The following is a 25963-nucleotide window of genomic DNA, read 5'->3' as shown; positions in this document are numbered from 1 at the left end:
CCAGGCGAACAGGGGAAACTCCAATTTCTTCCAGCTGGTAGTGTTGTTTCAGCAGCTCATCTAACCCTTTATCTGTCTTGCTACACTCTTCGCACGAGCATCGATGATGGCCCAAGAAATGGACTCTGTCTACGACCTTCGCTTGCTGTCCATACACTGCCCAACCAAGCTTGCAAAGCACGGCAACTGGTTCGCCGCATTCTCCGATCCGCGAATCTAGCGGAGCGATCACATGTAGGTTGTCGATTCCTAACATGATCTTCGGTACACTTCTGCCATAGCTGGGAATATCGATGTGGTCCAGGTGCCTGAACTCATCCACTAGCTGTCTTGCGTCCATCTTCTGTGTAGGAAGGTCTAACCTATGCACCGTGTGGGCTTTCACCAGCTCATACCGCTCCCTCGAATTTATGGCGGATATCTCCAGCACCACCTTCTTGGATTCATATTCTGTACGCTGCACACCGTTCGTCCAAGTCATCTCCAACGGTTCTATCGGCCCGTCAACACCTAGCATTTTCGCCAACTCACTGTCGATCATGGTAACGGACGATCCTTCATCGATCAACGCAAGCGTGTCGACCTTCTTCTTCCCATTGTACAGCATTACCGGAATCATCCTGAACAACACTGCTCGGGTTTCATGGCGATGACTATTGCACTGTGCTTGAACTCTCGCTGCTTGTTTTCGACGTCCATGTAGCAGAGCGTTATGGCATTCTTGACATCCTTCCACTTTGCACTGCATCCTTATACGACACGATCGCTGGCCATGGTCGTACAAACAGAGAGGACACAGCTTCAATTTCTCGACCGTCTTCCACCGCCCTTCCAGGTCCTGTTTCAGCAATTCCTGACAGTTTCTCCCAAAATGCCCGGGTTCTTGGCAAACCGAACATTTCAAGTCCCGGCGAAGAGACTGAGGCGGCAAATTCGACTTTGATTTCTCCGTCACGCTCTTTTGACCGGATTGAGTGCTTCCTCCGTCGGTGGCGTGAACGAAGGCTTTCGTCCTCGACTTATCCCGCGATTTGGAACGCTCGATCTCTTCCGACTTCTCAAAGGTTGCCTCCAATGCCTTTTCCACCAGACACTCCATGAACGCGCCAAATGTTTCGAGGTCAACGGCTTTGGCTCGTCGCTTATACTCCACCCACTCCATGGCGTAATACGATGGCAGTTTCTGGACCAAACTCTGCATCAAAATCGGGTTTTTCAGGTGGTTCACAAGTCCTGCCGCCTTCAGGTGTTGGGTGAATTCTTCTACGGCACTCCCGAACTCTATCACCGACTCGAGACTCTCGACCTTCGGTCCTTCAAGTTGCTGAATCCGATTTGCTAACCTCGTCGACAAGACTTCTGGATTTCCGAACCGCTTCTTCAACTTCTCGATTATCAACGGGACGTTCTCCGGCAGAAGCAGTCGATTTCGGACCGTTTCCAATGCTTTCCCTTTCAATGCTTCCTGTAGACGGACCAAATTCTCAGCATTGGTGAAACCGCAGGACTGATTTGCTTGTTCGTAAGCGCTGATGAATATTGGCCATTCTTCGGCAGCGCCATTGAACTTTGGGAGGTTCCTTGGAAACACCTGCCTCGAAGCAATTTGAAGCCGCGATGGACCTGGCTCTGGCATCTTGATCCGACTCAAACTGCGTCCGATAGCGCCTCGCTCTTCACTACACTCTCCGTCGAAAGCAGTATGACGAACACCTAATTCTTCTTCAAACGACGGCCTTGGAAGTCTGACGTCCAGAAGTTGGGATTTCGGTGGTCTCGTGTTCTTCCGACGCTGTAATGGTCCAACATCCTTCGGAAACATTTCCAGTTCCAGGTCCTCGTCGAACTCAACTGCAGCCTCCATTTCTGGGAATTCATCCTCGTTGAACACGAATTCTTCCACCTTCCTTCCCTGGTCGATGATTTTCCGTAATTCCGACCTTCTTTCCAGCACTTTCTTCTTGCGGGCTATTCTCTTCCGCTCCAGCTCCAGGATTTTACGCTGATTCTCTTCCTCTTGCTCTTCCAATCGGTTCCACTCCTCGAGTTCTTGAAGTTCTCTCCACGCACGGGTACGCGTTGACTCCGGCGACGACACTCTGGCACTCAAACTGGCACTTTTCTTGACACTCTCACGAACACGATCGGGCTTCTTCACAGGAACAGACTCTGAACGCTTGACCTGGTTGCAATAACGACCGAATGCCTCCGTCAAAGCATGCAAAAACGCGTCGCGGTCATCTTTATTTGCTTCTTCTTCTTCTTGCTTTCTTTCTGAATCTATTGTCTCCTGATCTTCTGCTTGAGTTGAGTTGCCTACTTCAACATCTTCGACAATCTCATCCTGCGCTTGGTCCCTAGTGATGCGACCTTTGGTCTTGCTTCTCGTCGACTTACCGATACCTGCCCTATCACCCTCAATCTGCCTGGGATGGTTAAACACCACTGGAGATATGGCGGTGTTGCCTGGGGCACCCAACGAAGTACGGATGTCTCGATCCTCTCCTAGGCAGGTCCCACAATACCAGACAACTTCGGCGACACTATCATCCACGTTCACGCAGCAAAAGTGATACCATTCTTCACACCTTTCACAACGAACGCTGGCATCGAAATCCTCCCCTTCATTGCAGCACGGGTATTTGTAGGCCATGGTGGTAGATAGATTTTGAGGAATGTTCGCACCCTTCGGATGCGGGTAAAAACGATCTCACAGTATGTCGGCTCGCAACAAACTCAACTAGAAATATATTTACAACATTTACGTTAAACCTTATTACAAACAATTAAATACAAACGACTTACAATCTAGTTTTTTCCCTTCGGCCACAATTGCTCCTCTTACTCTACCTCCGGGTGTGCAGGGTAATCCTATTTACAATAATCAACATTAGCACATACGACACACATTGCACAAACGTAATCTTACGGTAAACAACGGTATATTCGACGATATTCTAACACCTAACAATCAATCGAACGAACAAATCACAGGAAACTTCACTGGCAAACACTAATTACTGATGGAGAAAACACCATCTTCCACCGCAGTTGCCTTTCTAATTGATCACCGATCAGCTGCGATGGCTGTTTTCTCCCTCCTTTTGCACTCTCCATTAATCAACATTTATGCTGCGATGCAGCACAACAACAACAAAACAGAACACGTTCACGGTTGTGCTCTTTCGCAACAGTGGGCCGCGGCGTTGCAATTGTGAACAGTGGGCCGCAACATCCCCCCACCCGTAAACCCTGTGGCTGCTTCTCGGGTGCGGAACAGGGGTTACTCCTCCGAGTCGATCTCCAGAACGGCAAGCTTTGCTACCGGCCTAGTTTTCACACCTCTGCTCGTCTGCACGTTCGCCGAACGAATCCGCCCGTCCTTTCCGGTGAACACTTCCTTCACAATGCCTCGCTCCCAACTACTTCGCTTGTCACCTTCAGCAACAAACACCAAGTCTCCGACCGCCACTTGTCGTCGGTCGACGAACCATTTCGTCCTCTTGTTCAGCGTCGGCAAGTACTCCTTTTGCCAACGGTCCCAGAAACCATCCGTCAGAAACTGTGCTCGATTGTAACTGCTCCGCAATGTATCGGCCAAATCTACGGGATCTCTTGACGGCAGACACTCCAAAGTCGAACAGCCACGCAGAAAGTGGTTCGGAGTTAGCGCTTCCTGGTCCTCTTTCACGTTGGTGGACACGTACGTCAATGGGCGCGAGTTCACCAGGTATTCTGCTTCTACCAACAGGTAGTCTTGCAATATGCCCTGCCCAGCGCACCCTTCCGGCTTTCGCAACCTTCTGGATACTGGGTTCGTCGTAGAGCCTAGCGAGCTCGTGGTTCATTCTCCGCCGCCACACACCGTTCTCCTGCACTCCGCCAAAGTTCGTCCTAAGCACCCTTCGTTCGAACACTCCAAGTGCTTGCAGGTCCTTTTCTAGCATGGTCCATGCTTCATATCCATAGATGACCACCGGTCTTATAAGCGTTTTGTACATGGTACATTTGGTGCGGGGGTGAATCTTTCTCGACCGCAGCTTCTTCTGGATCCCATAGTACGACTAACGTTGTTATCAGCCGTTAACAAGGATCCGAGGTAGACGAAATCATCAACCACCTCAAAAGTAGCCCCGTCTATCGTAACAGGCGGGCTCTGTCGCGCTCGGTTCCGCCTATCAGCATGTACTTTGTTTTTGACGCATTCACCACCAGGCCGCTTCACATTTCAGGCGGGTGTACAGGTCTACCACCGTTCCAAATGTTCTGCCGACAATATCCATATCATCCGCGAAGCAAACAAATTGGTTGGATCTTGTGAAAATTGTACCTCGGTTATTGAACCCGGCTCTCCGCCTGACACCAGCGCGATGTTGAACAGCAGGCACGAAAGTCCATCACCCTGTCGAAGTCCCCGGCGGGATTCGAACGATCTGGAATGTTCACCCGAAATCTTCACGCTATTCTGCACACCGTCCATCGTTGCTCTTATTAGTCTTGTGAGCTTCCTGGGAAAGCTGTACTCGTCCATGATTTAAAATCGATGAACAGGTGATGCGTTGGGACTTGGTATTCACGGCATTCTGGAGGATTTGCCGTACAGTGAAGATTTGGTCCGTTGTCGAGCGGCCGTTGATGAAACCAGCTTGATAACTTCCCAAGCAACCAAAAGTACGGATAAAAGGGTATGTTTTGGCTTAATCAGCTCACTTTTTAAGTAGTTAATCGAACTTTACAGTTTACACCCGATTCTGTTTTTGCACGGGGGATGCGTACCGTGCAAAAAAAGTTTTCAGTTCAAAATTTCAAAAACCGTGCAAAAAAAGTAACAACATTTCTCGACGTTTCATGCAAAAATAAGGTTTTGGCGGAAAAAAATGTATGGAAACTTTTTTTGCACGGCCGTGTAAAAAAAATCCGTGCAAAAACAGAATCGGGTGTACATAGAGTTCGTTTAAGTTACTTATTTACCTTCAAGTAGGAAAGAAGTTCAAATAAAACTTGCTCCGAACTTACTAGTTCACGATGGGTTAATTAATTACACTTCTGAGAATGAAGTTCTGTTAATATCCGTAGTATACTCTTAATTAGCGAAAAAGTTTCACTGAAACCAGATTTATACCAAAAGTGAACTGTGGAGTTCACTGCTTAAGTACAATCCGAACTATTGGTTGCTTGGGTTCCCACAAACTCATTTGTTATTGGTGATAGACGACGGATGATAATCTGGGATAGCACTTTGTAGGCGGCATTCAGGATAGTGATCGCACGATAGTTTTCACATTCCAGTTAGTCGCCCTTCTTGTAGATGAGGCATATGACCCCTTGCTTCCACTCCTCCGGCAGCTGTTCCGTTTCCCAGATTCTGACAATCAGCCGGTGCAGACAGGCGGCCAATCTCTTCGGGCCCATTTTGATGAGTTCAGCTCCAATACCATCCTTACCAGCGGCCTTGTTATTCTTGAGCTGGTTGATGGCATCCTTAACTTCCCTCAATGTGTGGGCAGGTTGGTTTCCTTCATCCGCCGTGCTGACGTAGTCACTTCCTCCGCTGTCGTGACCCTCGGCGCCTGTGCTATCCGTGCCATTCAGGTGGTCATCGTAGTGCTGCTCCCACCTTTCAATCACCTCACGTCCGTCCGTCAAGATGCTTCCGTCCTTATCCCTACACATTTCGGCTCGCGGCACGAAGCCTTTTCAGGATGCGTTAAGCTTCTCGTACAACATTTGCGTTTCTTGTGAACGATGCAGCTGTTCCATTTCTTCACATTCCGCTTTTTCCAGGCGGCGCTTTTTGTCCCGGAATAGGCGGGTTTGCTGCTTTCGTTTTCTTTTATATCGCTCCACGTTTTGTCGCGTTCCTTGCTGCAGCATTGCAGCCCGCGCTGCATCCTTCTCCTCCAAAACCTGCCTGCATTCTTCGTCGAACCAATCGTTACATGTCCTCCTTTCCACGTACCCGACGATGCTCTCGGCTGCGTTAATGATGGCTGCTTTTATGTTGCTCCAGCAGTCCTCAAGAGGGGCTTCGTCAAGCTCGCCCTCTTCCGGCAACGCTACCTCGAGATTCTGCGTGTATGCGGCAGCGACGTTCGGTTGGGCCAGTCGTGCTAGGTTATACCGAGGTGGGCGTCGATACGGTACATTGTTGATGAAGGATAGTTTTTGGCGCAGTTTTACCACCACTAGATAGTGATCAGAGTCAATGTTAGCGCCACGATAGGTTCAGACGTCGGTAATATCAGAGAAGTGCCGTCCATCGATCAAAACGTGGCGATTTGTGATTCCGTCTGCAGTGGTGATCTCCAGGTGTATCAATACGGGAGGCTGTGCTGGAAGTAGGTGCTGCGAATGGCCATGTTCTTGGAGGCGGCAAAATCTATCAGTCGTAGGCCGTTCTCGTTCGTCAGCCGGTGGGCGCTGAACTTTCCTATCATCGGTCTGAACTCCTCCTCCTGGCCAACCTGAGCGTTCAAATCTCCTATGATGATCTTGACGTCGTGGCTTGGGCAGCGGTCATACTCGCGTTCGAGCTGCGCGTAAAATTGAACCCTCGATTGTATGGGACGTGAAAAGGAGCATTCGAGCCGGTGACCCTCCGGATAAACTCCGCCCAGTCGTCCAGCAACTTCTGTCGACACGCTTCCGCAACTCGACCGTCGTCTACACTGACGGTTCGAAGTGTGAAGACACGGTAAGAGCCGCTTTTTATAACAACGGCATCTCCGGAACTACCGAAGGAGTGGAGCGTTTTCTCTGCGGAGGCGTATGCGATCAAGAAAGCGGTATCCATTCCAAACATTCGGAACGAGGTGGTGATCCTAACGGATTCGGCGAGTTGCCTGCAGGCCTTAGAGGCCGGATCTTTAAAGCACCCGTGGATTCAGGAGGTTGAGTACATAGTGCGAAACAAAAACGTTCCGTTTTGTTGGATTCCGGGACATGCTGTACGGAAATTGTTGTACTTTTAAACTAGATGTTTATTGTTCGAATGGTAAGTACAGAATGACGGAGTAGCAATATTGTTCGCCTTTTATATTGTCAGGTTGCTAGTGGTTGCTAAGGCAAGTTCGAGTGGTTACCCAAACAACACTGGCTTGGTAGTTGACTACTACGATTCTCCGACTTGGTCGTCGACTACTATGTTAGTCTCCAACATTCCTCCCTTCTTATTTCCAGAATACCAGGAAAGGCTCTAATCTGGATGGCATCTGAATTATACGTTTGGGACGGCTTGTGGAGGGTTCCTCATCAGATTGTTCTTCTGGCTGGGACCGCTGTGTTGATTCCAGAGGGTTAACATCAGGAGCTTCAATCTCGGGTTGAACTTCATTTTCCTCATCATCATCCTTTGTAATTTCTGGATTGCGTTCAGAATCTAGAGAAGCGTTAACATCGACCATATTTTGTTGAGCGTTTTCGAAATTCTCTTGTAATCCAAATTCATCCACAAATATGCTTAATGGAGATGGTACTGTTGAATTCCTAGGTACTGTTTGTTCATCAAAACGGTGCTTGATTTGATTGGCATGTGAACGAATCAATTTCCGTCTGCCATGCCAGTCGTCCAGTAGAACATTGTAATTCACCTGTCCAATAACTTCAATGATGATTCCGGAAGCCCATTTCCATTTTGAATTGGTTTGGTAGACCTTTGCATAAACGGTATCACCTGCCTTTAGTTTTCGAGGTACTACGCCATGCTTCCGATTGAATTGGACATTCTGGTCGTGATTGATTATTGGTGTCACCGGTTGTCGTGGTTGAAGTAAGCTTATTACTGTTCGCATGTTTCTTCCAATCATTAGCTGGGATGGTGTTTTACCATTTAGGACACGACTTGGGGTTGTTCTGTAGGCTTGAAGAAAGATTTGCAATGATTCAGAGATATTCTCCCCCTTGTTGATTTTGAGCAACGCTGACTTCAAAGTTTCTACAAAACGTTCAGCCTGGCCATTAGACTGCGGATGGTACGGAGATATTCGCAAATGTTGAACTCCATTCTTCTTGCAGAATGTTGCGAACTGCACCGATGAAAATTGTGTACCGTTGTCCGAAACGACGGTGGTTGGAATTCCAAAACGAGCGAATGATTCATCCAGGAAATTGATTACTGCTGCAGTAGTTGGCGATCGTACAATGTTGATTTCCGGCCATTTGGAAAAAACGTCGATTACTATCAAAAAGTGCAATCCGTTAACTGGACCAGCAAAATCTATATGAATGCGTTCCAGTGCGCATCGTACCTTCGTGCTGTGCGTACACGAATTCTCTCTGCTCTTGGAAGTTTTCTTAAAAACTACCTAAAGCAATAAAACAGTACTTTTCAGTGCTACAAAAACTGTACTTTTCAGTGCTAAAATTAAAAACGGTACTTTTCAGTGCTACTAAAACAGTACTTTTCAGTACTATTTTTTCTACTATTGATCCCTTTACGATCCTTGTTTGGACCCGTGCCTTCGATTTTTCGTTGGACCTGTGGAAATCCGTTAATCGCCACTTAGAGGATTGCTCAACGGAGCTGATACTCACGCTACTGCGCAGCAGCGCACGTCTTGTCAGGGCGGCAGTCCGCAGGAGAAAGAGGCCGACTGCATACACCGCGTGTATACGTCGGTGGCGTTCTTTATGGCAATAGGTATAAGCCATTTTACGAAGCCTGGTCAAATGACAGGAGACCTGGGATTTTTCAATCATCGGCGTCAGTTTTCGCGATGATGATGGTTGATGACTGTGCGCATTTCTAGCGTAGATTTTCATCCAGGCGAAAACTTAAATGGAGAAAAATTATTAAAATATTTCTGATCACAAAAGTGCTTTTTTATGTGCAATATGGGTAACAAAGAGGTAGCTGATACAATAACTAGGTGTAATGTTGCAGTAACGAACATTTTTGGATCTAATTTTTGTCATTTTCTCCATGTCCTCGTTTGGTAAGATGAGGCGTTATTGAAAATCACGCTGGATTTAATCCCAGGTCTCCTGTCAATTGACGCGGTTGCGGCGATCAGCTGTTCCGAAACGTCTCGTAAAATGGCTCATTGACGTACCGAATGAACGTCAATTGACAGTAAACCGAGGGGTGTATATTATAGCATACTCTTTCAGGAAATAGGGCGTCCCACATCCCACTCCTTCTCTAAAAAAAAACCTTAGGGTCCCGATAATAATACGATTTATTATATGTATAGCATTGTCGATCTGCTGTTTTCAAATTTACGAATCACAAGCGATTTGAACACATTTCGCAATTTAATTTTAATAATGGTCAAGAACAGCTTGAAATATTCAATTACTACTTTTTCCCTTCTGAAACTTTTAATACTTCTTTCAGGTTCCATGATAGCGTTAAGTTGTGTAGAATAAACTTTCACTCAAGATATTTGCTAGTAATTTTGATTGAGATTAAAAAACTAATGACTAGGGCCGCCAACTACGGCTTTAATAATGTTAGAAAAATAAACATGACTAGGTCTTGATTCAAATCATATTTGAAACAATGCACATCCTTTGAATTGTTATCTACTGTTTAGTACTATTTTGTGATACACGGGATAGCGGATGATACGTTAAAATCCGGATAATATGCATTAGTTTTCTTCCTAGCGGCGTTAGCAAACTTTACATAGAGTATACGTACGAATCATAGCTATAGTATTCAATATGGCAAGGCTTTGGAAGTATGCGTTTTGATCCGAATTGCATCAATCAGTACTGAAAAGAAGAAAGCTTTCAGAATCACCAAGCTATCTCTTATGATATGTTTATCAATTTCAGTGTAATCGCAAACAAAAGATCAAGTAGGAACATTTGAATTTCTTCTTGGAAGTAATTTGTTACAGTACAGCAACAGTTTGTGTGATTACATAGCTCCGGCTGCAGGCTTATTGCACAGTTTATTATCCACTGCACAATATAATCTAAACAGTCAGTATACAACCGCTGGTCTGCCTTTTTACGTGCGTTTCACTTTCGAGGTGCTATATCATCTCAAACATAAACGATATTTTCTAACTGAACTACATCACTCTTCGATAGTTATGTTATATACACCAAGCATTATAGCTCAATGTCTTCTTATCGGCTTACAATCAATCATTCTCGTTGCATTTATCAATTTATTTATTCAACTACCATTTCACTCCCTCACCTCTTTATTCATTCATAACAACAGGCTCTTTCATTTTCGTTCATCTTCAATATGTTGTAAAATGTGTTGTAAAATTTCCGTCCACACGGAACTACAAATCGGCTCAAATTTGACGTATTTGCTTTTACTTAAATCGGCTCTTTCGTGATATAATCTAACTTCGGCTTACCTGCTCAAGTAGGTATTTCTCCGCTGATGGCGCCAAAAAATAACGCGGTCCAGAATTCTACTCAAGGCTAGCTTTCAATGTTTTGAATGAACCACAACCAATCCAGATTTGGCTTCGAGCACGGACTTCGTTGACTAGGTCAACACATCTCTCTTTTTCTCTATCTGTTTTTATGCTCACAACGCACATAGCAAAATCTTTAAAAAAAATCCAATTTCTAAACTTTGTTGAAAAACAAAATCAAACATTCATCACAATCAGGTTAGAACACATATGCAAATTTCAAAAAAAAAAAACGTTTTTCTCCGTGTCTCTACCCTATATACCCTAAACTATTTCGTCTTTAAAAAGGTCTTGTAAGTCTAGATTTCCAGCATAAGTTTTGATAATCGGTAACTTATTTTTACCAAGATTCAACTTTCCCGGGTGCTATTTTTTTTTCATCTGGCATTAATCCTGTTTAAATAACAACTATTATTTTGAGTATGCTAAATAATAAAATAGGTAATGCACAGATAACGAGTTGAGATCTTCAAAATGTATAAACAAAAATTATGTTGAAATGCTGATCTATAAAAACCATAACAGGGTATGCAACCCTAAAACATGTTCCACAATGCTTGTGATTATCAATATTTGTACAATACTGGGAATGCGTAATTCTTGCCATGATTTTTCGAAACTGGGCCACTGTGTGTGCCACCACCAACGTTGCCAAATGTCCCGTAGATTAATGCTAAGTAGCCCGTCATTCGTTTTGTCAGCCATGTTGATTTTGCATCTCGCAATTTCAAAGTGATGAAACTTTGTTAACATAAAAAATATTGATTAAAAAAAAGTATCACTGCTTGCGCTCACATGCAGAAAGGAAGCTGATAATTCTTCAGCTATGTCAGTGCAAAACCAAGCGATTTTCTTTAATTCGCAATCGTGAGAAAATTCAGTCTCAATCATCGATGCCCAGTATACATTTCAATTACGGCCTACTTCGCCTTAAAGGATTGGAAAAGATTAGCGTTTGCTATCTGGTCTGGCCTGAGCTTTCGATCTGTGCTGACCGTGCTGACTCATTATAGTGAGGTGGATTTTTTTTCGGTGTTTGACAGCCGTATACCCACTCTGCTTGCATCCAAGCCTGTCATGGTAACGCCATGCATTCATCTCACTGCAGATCGATTCTTGTTTCATCTCCCAGATGAAATTGAAAATCTCCACCAAGCGTCCTGACTCGCGGCAGATTTATTTGATGTTATCTCATCGAGTGCCTTGTCACTGATGCCGTTAAATCTCCATAGAGCATCCCACTCCATGGCAGATCATTTTCTACATTCAATCGAGTGTCCTATTAGCTTGACAATCTTCACCTAGCCTCCCGACTAGTGGTAGATGCATTATGTTTTCTAGGTATTTATCCAAGCGTCCCGACTTGTTCTTTGATCCCCACAGAGTGTCCCATCTCGTGGTTGTAGCGCGAAATCTGTCTCGACAGTCCCTACTCGTGACAGGTTCCCATATTGTCCGTTAATTCACCGAGCATCCTGTCTCGTGAAACAAGCACATCGTCTTGACAACAACGTCATCGTTCGGCATCGGAACTCCAGTTCTCGCGCTTCCATCGCAAAAGCACTTTGACAGCAATCTATCGCAAGCCGAAAACAATGAATGCTATTCACTCTGACCGAAACCGTTTTACTCGTAACAAATTACACACTTGTTATAATATCACATAGAGGAAACATCTTGCATAATGTTCCATCCGATCAATATTCCGTATGAAGATCCGGCACTTATTTTACCACGGAAACGGGAGCGGACAGCAGCGTCTAGTTTTTCTCACACCGAGCAAGTTTGTTCGCAAAACACACACTTTTCACTTTTATTTCCACTTGTTTTCGAAATGTTGAGCAACCCTCATGTTGATTACTACACGCGTTCGCTTTATTTGTTAGCTACCTTTCGGTAGCTAACCTGGTAGGATCGCCATTGTGGAAAATCCGTTAATCGCCACTTAGAGGATTGCTCAACGGAGCTGATACTCACGCTACTGCGCAGCAGCGCACGTCTTGTCAGGGCGGCAGTCCGCAGGAGAAAGAGGCCGACTGCATACACCGCGTGTATACGTCGGTGGCGTTCTTTATGGCAATAGGTATTGACGTACCGAATGAACGTCAATTGACAGTAAACCGAGGGGTGTATATTATAGCATACTCTTTCAGGAAATAGGGCGTCCCACAGGACCCGTTGGCGAAAGCTAGCGGTGGTAATCCTTCTTGGACACCGTCTTGGGAAAAAACCTTTCGAAGGTCACGTCTTCTTTCGTTTATTAATTAAACATGGTATCAACAACTAACAAAAGGAAGGGTGAATCTCTGAATTCCCTACTTCCTTCCAAAAAAGTGGGTTTTAAAACTGTCACTACACGTGGCAAGAATGGAAGAAAGGACGTTTCCCCGGAATGCGAACTTTCTTCCAAGGGTGAAATGAATAATTGTATCGAAATGAGCAATCAGTTCGATGCTCTAGACAAATTTTCCGAACACCAAATCGAAGCAGCCTCTAGCCCAGGCTCTTTGATTCAAGTGAGGAAGCAAAGAGTGCCGCCTATCGTGGTCAGTTGTTCCGAATTTGGGGGATTTAGGCAGGAGATCTTGAACTCCATTAGGGGAATCAAGGTTTCCTTCCAAATCGCAAAGAAAGGAGACTGTCGCGTTTTGCCGGAAACTCTTAAAGATCGTGAGCTTCTTCTCAAACATCTTGAAGAGAAGAAGCACAAATTTTTTACTTATGACGACAAAACTGAACGTTTGTTCAAAGTTGTCTTGAAAGGTCTCTCAAGTGACTATAAATCACCTGAAGAGATCAAAAATGGAATAAATGATTTACTTGGATTTTCCCCAGTCCAAGTAATCATTATGAAAAAGAGAACCCAATCTGGCATTGTTCGGAAAGGGCTTTCTCAAGAATTTTATTTAGTTCACTTTAACAAAAAAGAACTAAATAATATTAAAGCTTTAGAAAAAGCAAAACTTTTGTTTGATGTCCGTGTGACATGGGAACATTTCCAGAAACCTGGAGGAAATTACCAGAACCCCACTCAGTGCCGTCGGTGCCAAAAGTGGGGTCATGGTACAAAAAATTGTCGCATGGATGCTAAATGCATGATTTGCGGAGGTTCTTCTCACGCCAAAGACGTCTGTCCAGTGAAGGAAGATACCACCAAATTCATATGTTGTAATTGCGGGGCTAACCATAAGTCCAATTTTTGGAATTGTCCTTCACGCAAAAAGGTCATTGAGGCTCGTGCCAGGCAGATGAAAGATAATATCCGTTACGATAACGGTCGTTTCCGGAATTTGCCTGGTAGAGTATCGAACAATGCTCATTTTTCAGTTAACAATCGCTTGATCATGAATCATACCCATCAGGAAGATCATAATCATGCTCATTCACAAACTAATTTTATTCCGTCGGGTAGCCGTTCGAATCTTTCTATTTCGAATGTATCTACCCACGGTAAATCCTTTGCCGATATCGTAGCAGGAAATTCGAACTCCTCCCCTGTTCGAACCATGGGTACCCATTCTACTTGTTTCAAATCAAATGGAAAAAACCCTACCGCCACAGGTAACTCCGCTTCTTCGTCTACCGGAAATTCCAATGGGAAATCACATGACATGTCTGCCTCTGATTTTAATTTTCTAACTGAACAATTGAATCTAATGATTGATGCAATGTTCAAAGCCACCACTATGACTGAAGCAGTCCAAGTTGGTGTAAAATTTACAAATCAAATTGTTATTGGATTACGTTTTTCTAATGGATCCAAATAATAATTTAAATATTTTAAATTGGAATGCTCGTTCTCTGAATGGTAAAGAGGACGAGCTGTTTAATTTTCTTACGGTTAATAACGTGCATATAGCAGTTATTACCGAAACGTATTTAAAACCTGGATCTAAGCTCAAAAGAGATCCTAACTTTTTTGTTTATCGTAATGATCGACTTGATGGGGCATGTGGGGGAGTTGCAATCATCATTCATAGGCGTATAAAACATCAACTGTTTTCATCATTTGAAACTAAAGTTTTTGAAACTTTAGGTGTTTCTGTTGAAACACAGTTTGGTAAATATACTTTCATAGCTGCCTATTTGCCTTTTCAATGCTCTGGGCAGCAAGTTAATTTGCTCCAAACTGACTTGCGTAAATTGACTCGCAATAAGTCAAAATTTTTTGTCATTGGTGACTTTAATGCCAAACATCGGTCATGGAATAATTCTCAAAGTAATTCCAACGGCAGAATTTTATTTGATGAGTGCTCTTCAGGATATTTCTCAATTCAATACCCTGATAGCCCCACATGTTTTTCCTCTTCTAGAAATCCATCTACGATTGATTTGGTCTTAACCGACTCTAGTCATCTTTGTAGCCAAATGATTACTCATGCTGATTTTGATTCTGATCATGTCCCTGTTACATTTCAAATATCCCAAGAAGCGATTCTCAATCCTATCAGCTCCACTTTCAATTATTTACGAGCCGACTGGAATATATATAAAACGTATGTTGACTCCAATCTTGATGTTAACATTTCTTTAGAAACTAAACTTGATATTGACAATGCTCTTGAAACTTTAACAAATTCCATTGTTGAAGCTCGGAGCATTGCAATTCCAAAATGTGAAGTAAAATTTGAATCCGTGATTATAGACGATGATCTTAAACTCTTGATCCGTCTTAAAAACGTGAGGAGAAGGCAATTTCAACGCACTCGCGATCCTGTTATGAAAATTATATGGCAGGATTTGCAGAAAGAAATCAAGAAACGTTTTGCTCAATTAAGAAACAAAAATTTTGAAAATAAAATTTCTCGATTGGACCCTGGCTCTAAGCCCTTTTGGAAATTATCTAAAATCTTGAAAAAACCTCAGAAGCCAATACCGGCATTGAAAGAGGAAAACAAATTATTACTAACTAATTGCGAAAAAGCTCAAAAACTTGCTATGCAGTTTGAAAGTGCGCACAATTTTAATTTAGGACTTACTAGTCCAATTGAAAATGAAGTTACTCAGGAGTTCGAAAATATTCTCAATCAAGAGAATGTTTTCGAAAATGCCTGGGAGACTGATTTGGAAGAAGTGAGAACTATTATTAAAAAATTCAAAAACATGAAAGCTCCTGGTGATGATGGAATTCTCTACATCCTCATCAAGAAACTTCCAGAAAGTAGCTTATCATTCTTAATTGATATTTTTAACAAATGTTTTCAATTAGCATATTTTCCTGACAAATGGAAAAATGCTAAGGTTGTTCCAATTTTAAAACCAGACAAAAATCCTGCAGAAGCTTCTAGCTATCGTCCAATCAGTTTGCTTTCCTCCATCAGTAAACTTTTTGAAAAGGTTATTTTGAACAGAATGATGGCCCACATCAACGAAAATTCAATTTTTGCCAATGAACAGTTCGGATTCCGCCATGGACATTCGACCACTCATCAACTTTTACGTGTAACAAATTTGATCCGTTCCAACAAATCTGAAGGCTATTCTACTGGTCTTGCTCTTCTAGACATAGAAAAAGCATTCGACAGTGTTTGGCATGAAGGTTTGATTGTAAAATTAAAAAACTTTAATTTTCCAACATACATTGTTAGAATAATTCAAAGTTATCTGTCAAATCGTACACTTCAGGTTAATTATCAAAACTCCAGATCTGAAAGACTTCCTGTAAGAGCTGGTGTTCCTCAAGGCAGCATTTTGGGACCAATATTATACAATATTTTCACATCTGACTTACCTGAGTTACCTCAAGGATGTCAAAAATCTTTATTTGCGGATGACACAGGCCTCTCCGCCAAAGGACGAAGCCTGCGTGTCATCTGTAGTCGATTGCAAAAAAGTTTGGATATTTTTTCTTCATACTTGCAAAAATGGAAGATTTCTCCTAATGCTTCCAAAACTCAACTAATAATATTCCCACATAAACCAAAAGCTCTTTATTTGAAACCTTCAAGTAGACATGTTGTCACGATGAGAGGGGTTCCAATAAATTGGTCAGATGAAGTTAAGTATCTAGGGCTCATGCTAGATAAGAATTTAAGTTTCAAAAATCACATTGAGGGCATTCAAGCCAAATGTAATAAATATGTAAAATGTCTCTATCCCCTTATTAATAGAAAATCAAAACTTTGTCTTAAGAACAAGCTTTTGATATTCAAACAAATTTTCAGGCCAGCCATGTTGTATGCTGTACCAATATGGACTAGCTGTTGTAATACCAGGAAGAAAGCTCTGCAGAGAATTCAAAATAAAATTTTGAAAATGATTCTGAGGCTTCCTCCCTGGTATAGTACCAATGAGTTACATAGAATATCCAATGTTGAAACATTGGAACAAATGTCAAATACAATCATTAATAATTTCAGGCAAAAATCGTTGCAATCTTCTATTGGCACGATTAATGCGTTATATGTTTAGGTTAAGTTAGGTTAAGTATATGAAAAACTTTTTTTTTTCTCTTATAAGCAGGTGAAATCAACTCACCTGTAAAAAAACTGAACTGCTACGGCAAATGAAATGTAATATGTTGTTAACAAAATGTTAATTAAATCTTAAATTTGTTTTACCAAATTAGGATGATAGTGTTGTCAAATAACACAGAACACCTAGATATAAGAAATGAATGTAATGTTTGGAATGATACTAATAAAGAAATTAAAAAAAAAAAAAAAAAAAAAAAAAAAAAAAAAAAAAAAAAAAAAAAAAAAAAAAAAAAAAAAAAAAAAAAAAAAAAAATGCGTTCCCAGGGAGACTGTGCGAGCGGCCACGATTGCAGAGGAACCTTCGGAAGTGTCTTCGAATGCATGGCACAGCTGTCGCATCGCTTGACGTAATCAGAAATGCTTTCATCGATTTTTGGCCAGTAGACGTGACTTCGTGCAAGCGCTTTCATTCTTTCCATTCCTGGATGTCCTTTGTGAAGCTGTTTTAGTATCCGTTTGCGTAGTGTTTCAGGAATCACCAACCGGCTTGAGAGCATTACACATCCCTTCACCAATTCTAGCGCGTCTTGATGAGTGTAAAATGCTCGAACATCGGGGTCTGTGATGTCTTTGGTGCTGGCTGGCCATCCAATCTCGATATGGCTGACTACTTGCTGGAGTACGGGACACTTGACTGTTGAGTTGCGAACCATGTCAAACGTAACAGGAAGGAACCCGACTGCTTCTTGGAGAGGTACTTCGATGTCGTCTTCCAGCTGGATTGAAGCAATGACAAAATCTTCCTCTGGTCTTGAATGCTTGCTGATTAGTCGAGAAAGAACATCAGCATTTCCGAACTGGGTGGTGGATACATATTTGATCTCGAAGTCATAGCAAAGAAGCGTCAGTGCCCAACGTTGTAAGCGATTGGCGGTGTGGATTGGTATTCCCTTTTTTGATCCAAAAAATCTCAATAGTGGCTGATGATCGGTCTGAAGAGTGAATTTACGTCCAAGTAGCATTCGGTGGAACTTTGTGACTGCATACACCAAAGCTAGGCCTTCCTTTTCTAACCTGTCCGTAACGTTTTTCAGCATCAGTAAGAGAATGGGATGCATGGGCAACTGCTTTGACAGAGCCATCGGGAAATTTATGCATTATGCATGCTCCAATTCCTGATTGAGATGCGTCTGCTGCAACGATTATTTCCAATGTTGGGTCGTAATGGGTGAGTAGAAGGTCTGACTGGAGTACTTCTTTGAATTTGTCGAAAGATTTCTGGCATTCGTTGGTCCAGACAAACTGAGCATCTTTCTTGAGAAGTGCATCAAGTGGTTTTCGTAGTTGGTGCATTTCCGATACAAACTTGCCATAAAAATTTACTGCACCGAGGAATGATCGAAGACTGGTGATGTCACTTGGAGGGGGCATCTTGACAATAGCTTCTATTTTCGCAGGATCCGGACGTAGACCAGATTCGTCAACGATATGTGCAAGATACTTGATTTGATGTTGAAGGAGATTGCACTTTTCTTCACGAAGAATGAAACCATATTCTTGCAGCCGTTGAAAGAGTGCAGTGAGAATTTCATGATGCTCCTTTTCGGTCTTGCTGAATACCATCAAGTCATCCAGGAAACGATTCTACACCCTTGAGATCTGCGATCATAGTGTTCATAAGCTGTTGAAATGCTCCAGGAGCGGACTTCACCCAGGTGCTAGCCGGTTGAATCGAAAAAGTCCTCGATGGGTGTTGATTGTCAGTAATTTTTTTGAGTTGTCGTCTACTTCCACTTGCAGGTAAGCGTCGCTTAAATCGATTATGCTGAAATATTTGCAGCCATTCAGCTTGCTGAAAATGTCTTCTGGAACTGGCAATGGGTAGTTGTTTGATTCCAGGGCGGCGTTTAGTCCGGTCGAATAATCGGCACAGATCCGTATCTTTCCTCCTGGTTTCTTAACCACAACGATTGGTGCAGCCCACTGTGAAAAATCAACCGGAGTGATAATATCCACGGGTCCAGTTCAGCATCGACTTTTCCACTGACGTGAATGGAACGGGGCGTTTCGGTTTGTAGACTGGCATAGCTTCGGGCTTCAGGAACAGACGTACCTTGGTTTTTGTGCAGTGTCCAAGACCTTGCCGGAAACTTTGGGAAATCTTGCCTTGTAATGCTGAATTGCGTTCGACCTATCAGCGTGAACTTGATTGCAAATCGTCGACAATGGCATGTTCCAAAGTCCGAACAAGTCGATCCATTCCAGACCAAAGAGGTTGAGGTCGTTGTTGGCCACGTAAAGCTTTCCAATTTTGGTGACACCTCCAAAAGTGACTGAGCTTTGAAGTTCACCAAGAAGCTGGAGAGGCTTGCCAGACGCTGTTGTTGCTGCCCTTGTGGTAGGTAGTAGTTTGGGTGATCCGAGTTTTCTCCAGAGTTTCCGAGAGATAATCGTAATGTCCGAAGCCGTGTCGAATTGCAGCGTTACTTCAGAGCATCGATCGTCACAGTCAAGAACTTCCGTCTGGACTCGCTACTAACCTGGTTGATTGCGAAAACACCGTTGACCTTGGAATTTTTCTTCTTCTTCAAAATGGATGTCTTCGCCGAATAGCAGCCACAGTAGCCCTCTTTGTATCCGGTTTGCTTGCAGTCCTTACAAACGTGGTTGGTAAACGAGCAATCACGAACGAAGTGCATACCGCCACACTGCCAACATGGTGTCTTCGGATTGGTTGATTTGCCGCTTGGTTTGTTTTTCGATCCAGATGAATTCGGCTGAGACTTCTTCTGTTTGATTGCGCAGACGGAGCTCACCGATGTTTGCTTCTGTTTCCACCCATCGCGGTATCAAGTTTGAGATTTTGAAGACGCTGACATTCTGCAATAAGCGATTCGAGCTTGCATTCGTCGTCTGCATTCGTTTCGAGTTTTGAGAGTAGCCGTGTTCGAATATCCGTGTCTTTCGAGGAACGAAGTCCGCAAATGAAGATTAAACTCTTGAACTGGTCTGCGGTTAACTTATTCAGTTCGAAATCTTCACAGAACTTGTTGACTGTCCCCGCGTAAGTGACAAAATCGTCCGCATCGTTTTTCGTCAGCTGGAAGCACTGGTACCTTTTACTGAAGAGCGAAATCCGGATGCTGAATAATTCCTTGAGTCGCTTCACGGTTTCTTCGAATGTGAACACTCGGGGATGTTTCGGAAGGACGAAATTGACGTAGCGATCGAAAACGTTGACGCTGAGGCTTCTTAGGAGCAAACGTACTTTCGCAGCATCGTCCAATTTCGCACCGTCCTTCAGGAAGAGATCCTCGTATTTGCGGTACCACCGGTCGAAAACCTGGCCATTGTCCGGATCGTAGGAGAACTCGCTGATGTTCGATGCCAAAGATTCAATAATGAATTCCGAGTTGCTTGAAGATCGGCCGGATGCGGAGCCCTCTTGAATGCCGAAGCGCTCCAGCAAGACCATCAATTGCGCGTTTTGCTCTGCCATCTGCTGGTTCTGCCGAACAATCTGCTGCATCAGAGTTTCGCTGTCGCCGCCAGGTGGGTGCCATGATTCTTCCTCTTGAGCTTGAGTTCTTGATAACCTCGTCGCCAAATGTTGTACTTTTAAACTAGATGTTTATGTTCGAATGGTAAGTACAGAATGACGGAGTAGCAATATTGTTCGCCTTTTATATTGTCAGGTTGCTAGTGGTTGCTAAGGCAAGTTCGAGTGGTTACCCAACAACACTGGCTTGGTAGTTGACTACTACGATTCTCTGACTTGGTCGTCGACTACTATGTTAGTCTCCAACAGAAATAATGAAGCCGATCGCTTAGCCAACGAAGCTCGACAACAACCGGCTATCGACATCCCTATATCCGGCGAAGATGTACTGAGAGCGACGAAAGCAGCCGTACGGCGCCGATGGGACTGCCAATGCACAGTATTTCGATCGGCCGAAATCGTGAACTTAATTCTGTAGCACCTTTAAACGTGATTTTTTCGGAATGGTGTCTTCGGACGAAAATTTTACAAAAATATAGCGCATATATTGACGGTTTCAAGAAGAAGAAAAAGAAGACGTTGGAGTCACATAGCCCTCTATCCATCATATAACTAAGTACATCAGGGTAATAAGAGTCATTGATGAAACTTCCTCTAAGTAAAAGGGATACTCGTGGATACTAATGACACTATCGATATTTACAACTACTAATGATGTATTTTGAATCCTACAAGGTTTCACCTGCAACCAGCTGCCACCCGAATAAATACACGGACCCCAAAAATGACTGATTTTTGCACTTAAATGGTAATAACTGCTTTTCCTTGGTCTTTAGAAACCTAGTGTCTTCTAGAGAATGATTCATTTTGACTGTTTACACAATTTTGTAGAACATTGATGCTACCGGAAACTTCGCATTTTTCAAAATATACGAGAAAAACTAGTTTTAGGGGGTCGTTCATAAAATACTCCCGTATTTTGGAAATGCAGCTGAATACACACTAGGTGTCTTTGGCAAAGTTGTTTGTATTTGAATTATCTACAACTTTGCCGAAGACATCATATTTAAAGATCGTCATTTCAAAAAAAATATTTTCGCAGCGCCGCCCGTAGCAAAATTGTGAACTAACATTTACCGTCAATATATGCGCTATATTTTTAAAAAAAAAATCGTCCGAAGACACCATTCCGAAAAAAACACGTTTAAAGGTGCTACAGAATTAAATTCACGATTTCGGCCGATCGAAATACTGTGCAATGGTTTGGAATAAGAGATAACAAGTTGAGAGAAATTAAGCACGATACCAAGAGGTGGACGAGGTTGAGAATCGGTCACACCCGGTTCACACATACTTTTCTTTTGAAAAGAGAATCTCCGCCTACCTGCGAGTGTTGTGGAACCACAGTCGATGTGCGACACCTTATGCTACACTGCAGAAAATTCGAACACGAAAGAAGAAGATACGGCATTGATACGCTAAGCCTGACAGAAGCCCTCGATGACAATTTAGAGAGAATAACGAGGCTGTTAAAGTACCTACATGAAACAGGATTGTACAAGACATTGTGAAAATCAAAATTGCGTAATGTAATATAAATTAGATTGAACATTTTTCACCGACACGAATGCACCCTTCTGGTGTAAAGTGTCATTGATAAAAAAAACTAGAGCAATTCAAAACTATAAACTAATATAAAAATCAAACGAAATCACTGAAAGGCGTCAAATTTATTGTCTTAGATCCAAGCCAGAAGGTGGATAGAAAAACGGTACACACGATCTTTACAGTAACGCCAGTATTGAGAAATGTTTGATGGTCTGAATTAGAACAGGGTCCGAATTGGACCAGGTTCCCCTACAATTTAGGGCCCATTCACAAATTTCATAACGCTAGAGGGGGTGGGTGGGTGTCCTAGCAATGTTACGACCCATACAAAAATTGAATAACATTCATATAAAAAGCGTTACAAGGGGGTGGGTGGGTGCCCAAAATGGCCAATTTCAGCGTTATGAAATAAATGAATGAACCCTTACAATAGTAATGCATTTTGATCGATTTTCAAAATATCTGATATCGTTGATTTCAATGAAAATTCAAAATTATAATGTTCCTATATCTCCAAAATTGGTATTACTGTAATAAAGACGGTTTAACTCTTTTTCCAAGAATTGCATATGCATCATTTATTTTTTGATTTTAACGGAATTGTAAAAGGCCATAATTTTGAACAATACAATATGTTTCTGTAAAATAAACGTCACAAACTGTTTTTTGAAAACATCTTTATTCTTTCTAAAACTTTGAAAAGATAGAAAGTTGATTGAAAAAGTGTTCAAATCTAAAAAGTTTGTAGACAATATCTTAAAACAATACAGGAAAAAATCAAAATTTTGTTTTCAATAGTTTTTACAACCTGCATGTTTTCCTGATCGTAACAAAGTGTAATGAAACTGTTGACGTTTTGGATTTTCAAGTACATTTTAACCGTAAGTCACTATTTGGTGTTCTCAAAATTTGGTAATTAAAATAACTATTTTAGTCACCTCTTTTCCCTATAAGACCCCTGCTCATGTTGCCGACACCGATAAATCAATCGTAATGTTTATCACAAAATATAGCGCTCTTGAACGATTCCAGGTTGATCCGGAACATGAAATCAGTGAACAAAAGCGTAAAATCTGTTGGAGCTACAGGAAGGGACGCTGTCGGTTCGGGAGCAAATGTAACTTTGCGCATGATTCGGATCTTATACTGAAGAAAGAGCAGCATGGAGCTGAACAGGAAGAACCAACGAGTGCAGATCAGAAAGATGTTCAGAACGAAACAGCTCCCATGGTTCGCAAGCAGGCTTTAAAAAAGAAACGGCCGGGCCTTAGTCGTGAACTTGTACCGCCTAAAAAGGTACTGAAAATGTACCAGCGAGACAAGTTCTATAGTGGAAAACCTTAAAAGAATCTAAAAGTGGTAAGTAAAGGTAAGAAATATCATAAATGCTGGAGTTGTAGCTGTTAAACGTAATGTGTCATGACACTTCTTCACATTTATCCCAGTATTAGCTTGTAATAGATAGTGGATGGAGTTTATTACAACCTGTAACATACACGTGTTTTTTGTGATCCACTTTGCTTATGATTTCAGCAAAATTATAAAACAAGAGTTAAAAACATAGTACAAATGTATGTTTAAAATGTTAGAATATTTGGGCAGTTTCTCGTAAATTTATATCACAACTCCATCTTAAATTTATTGGTTGAGTCAAAGGGATGTAAACCTAGTTTTGAGAAAACGGGTTTGAGAGTTCGTAGCAATCTGCTCCATACAAAATGAGTAATAAGCAAGCCAATTTCCTACAATTTTTATTTTTTCCATTTGATTGAAAAAATCATTTTAAAAATTGTTAGATAGTTGAAAGATTTCGTCGAACTGGGATGAGGGATAGATTGAGTCAGGTGAATATTATGACATACAATCTAGTTCTTTAGGTCATTATCATAAAATTTGTTTCCCCGAATGACTATAGCTATAGCTGTGTCAATACTAAAACTATTGGTAAGCAATTAACAAAATGATAAAAAATGATAAATTGGCAAAGATAGCTTCAATTGATAGCTGCGGAAGTGTTCATAAGAAACCTAAACTGAGAAGCAGATTTCTACCAGATCGGATAAGTCCAGAAAGGATTCATCATTCATAATGCTTAGAAGGTGGCTCTGTCCCAGTTGGGACGTAACGCTAGGACGAGGAAGAAATAGCTATAGCATTGGTTTTTAAGAATCAACAATCCCTAATTTGTATTTATGAAATAAGAGTGATATTCTTACTAAATACTTTCAACATTAATTCAGAGAACTAGACCACGCCACGATCGGTAATTTGTCACCATTTGTCGATCTCCGCATTTCAAAAAACTGCACTTCCAAATCGCCAGCAATCGTTCCGGCCCTGAACTGTTGCTTTCGATTTTGCTCATTAAGATTCTCGTCGTCGGGGCCGTCTCCCAGAAGCGTCCCAACGCCGGATATTCATTGCTGTTTCTCTGATTGGCCATTGCTCTCCTCGATCCACCACCACCGGTAGAAAACGAATCATAGGCAGTTATTTTGAGATTCACCAGGACGATGGATATGAGATTCTCCGTTGCCAGCTTCCTCAAAAGCCCAATCAAACGGGTTAGCATTCCGAGAGGATAGCATCTGCTCTTCGTGTTCTGATACTGATACCAGAGCGGAGGCAATGAATCGATTATTAGCACTTTGAAGTTCTTTAAATCGTCCACACGAATCAGAAGATCTTCCATGGTTTTTATCAAACTTTCTGGAGATAAGATCCGCTCAACTTTTATTCTGCCCATGGTTTCTTGAATCTCTTGTACTGAACACTTATTAAGCTCCAAGATCTTGTGAATTCGCCTAGCAAAAAAGTCACATTTCGTATCAACGTAAAATACATCAAATTTATGATTACGGGCAATATTTGCTGCCATTGTCACGCAAATCTGAGTCTTGCCAGAACTGGAATCTCCAAAAATTTCCATCACATGGCCTGGAAGCAGTCCGCCTTCTAGGAGTAAATCCAGCCCTCTGATTCCGGTTTTAAGCGGTTCGACCAAATCTTCCAGATACCGGAAATATTCCACAACTTGGATGCAGTTGCCGGAAAAACGTGACGTTAGTTCCTTTTTGACGAAGCTGATTTCTTCGTATGATAAATTCGATACCCGCATCAGGCGATCGTCTTCGGTTTTGGCAAAGTCGTACACGGTGTGGATTCGATTTTTCTGTAACAATTTTATCACATATTCGGTTAGAGCTGGATGCATGTCTGAGCATAACGCTGTGGAAGTCATTTCACTGCAAATAAAAAAATAGTTTTAGCAAAGATCAGCAGCATAACATTGAAATCGAGCGAACTAATCACCGTTTTTTTTTTTTGAAAAATCTGTTATCAAACAAACGCCTGTTGATTTGCAACCCGTTATGTTGGGTACGTTCACGCATATTTGCCAACAATGGTTACGTTCACAGTTCCCAAACTGTCAAAATCGTCAGCAAAGTACCTGACTATTCAAGTACTTTGCACCGTCAGCACATGAGGTCGTATGAATAAAACTGAGTACTTGCTCATACTCAACCCGACTTGAGAAAAGTAAAGCCTCTGAGCATTTCTCGCGTAACAATTCAAAAGGGCCAATCCTCAGATCGTTGACTCTGAGAAAATTCGATTTGAATATTATTCACCACATTTTCAATTCCTATTTTTCAGTATTCAATTCAATCAATGTGATTTCTTGCTAGTTGAGTGACGAATTACTATTACTACACGCTAATAATTGATTTTATTCTGAAAACTGACAAAAATGTGGAAAAAATGATAAGTTTAAATGCTTGGCCCATTTTCGATTTTCATCAAGGCATGGGCCTTTTTTATTGGCCAAAATAGAATTTTATTAGCGTGCTTGGCCCAAGGCTAGGCCTTTTCGGTTGTCAATGAATGAGCAAGAGAGAGTCATTGGCCTCTCACCATGCTAAGGCCAATGACAGTTTGCGAAATTTTCCGATTGTAGGCCCTCTTGATGGAGCGAGAACCAATCATTGGCCTTTTCGAGTGGGGGCCAATGAATGATTTGGAAAAAAGCGGTTATTGGCCGTTTTGAAAACCGAGTT

The 25963-nt window shown here is 42.2% G+C and overlaps 2 protein-coding genes across 2 annotated transcripts in view; one reads left to right on the top strand and one right to left on the bottom strand.

The window, feature by feature from the left end:
• LOC5566075 overlaps nucleotides 1-23496 on the top strand; it is a 32626-nt gene extending 9130 nt beyond the window's left edge. Inside the window, exon 3 of the mRNA XM_001650389.2 lies at nucleotides 22938-23496. Within this exon, the coding sequence (XP_001650439.2) occupies nucleotides 22938-23249 (312 nt within the window). The 3' untranslated portion in view covers nucleotides 23250-23496. The remainder of the gene's footprint in view (nucleotides 1-22937) is intronic.
• A 564-nt stretch (nucleotides 23497-24060) lies between these two features.
• Nucleotides 24061-25391, bottom strand: LOC5566072 (DNA repair protein RAD51 homolog 4). Its single transcript, XM_001650388.2, has 2 exons — nucleotides 25218-25391; nucleotides 24061-25150 (listed from the first exon to the last, which is right to left on the bottom strand). Exons 1-2 carry the CDS (start codon nucleotides 25295-25297, stop codon nucleotides 24142-24144), a joined length of 1089 nt encoding a protein of 362 aa, XP_001650438.2. The 5' UTR covers nucleotides 25298-25391; the 3' UTR covers nucleotides 24061-24141.
• Between the last annotated feature and the right edge of the window lie 572 nt (nucleotides 25392-25963).

The sequence above is a fragment of the Aedes aegypti genome, chromosome 2 (genome assembly GCF_002204515.2).
Source record: "Aedes aegypti strain LVP_AGWG chromosome 2, AaegL5.0 Primary Assembly, whole genome shotgun sequence".
NCBI lineage: Eukaryota > Metazoa > Arthropoda > Insecta > Diptera > Culicidae > Aedes > Aedes aegypti.
Note: the sequence above shows the minus strand (reverse complement) of the source record. Positions and strands in the feature narration are given on the sequence as shown.

What these genes read in the sequence shown, in the direction of transcription:
- LOC5566072 (XM_001650388.2), bottom strand. Translation starts at nt 25,297, where the DNA reads ATGCGTGAACGTACCCAACATAACGGGTTGCAAATCAACAGGCGTTTG. An exon ending in TTTTTCAAAAAAAAAAAACG is followed by an intron (nt 25,151 to 25,217) that starts GTGATTAGTTCG and finishes TTTTATTTGCAG; the next exon opens with TGAAATGACTTCCACAGCGT.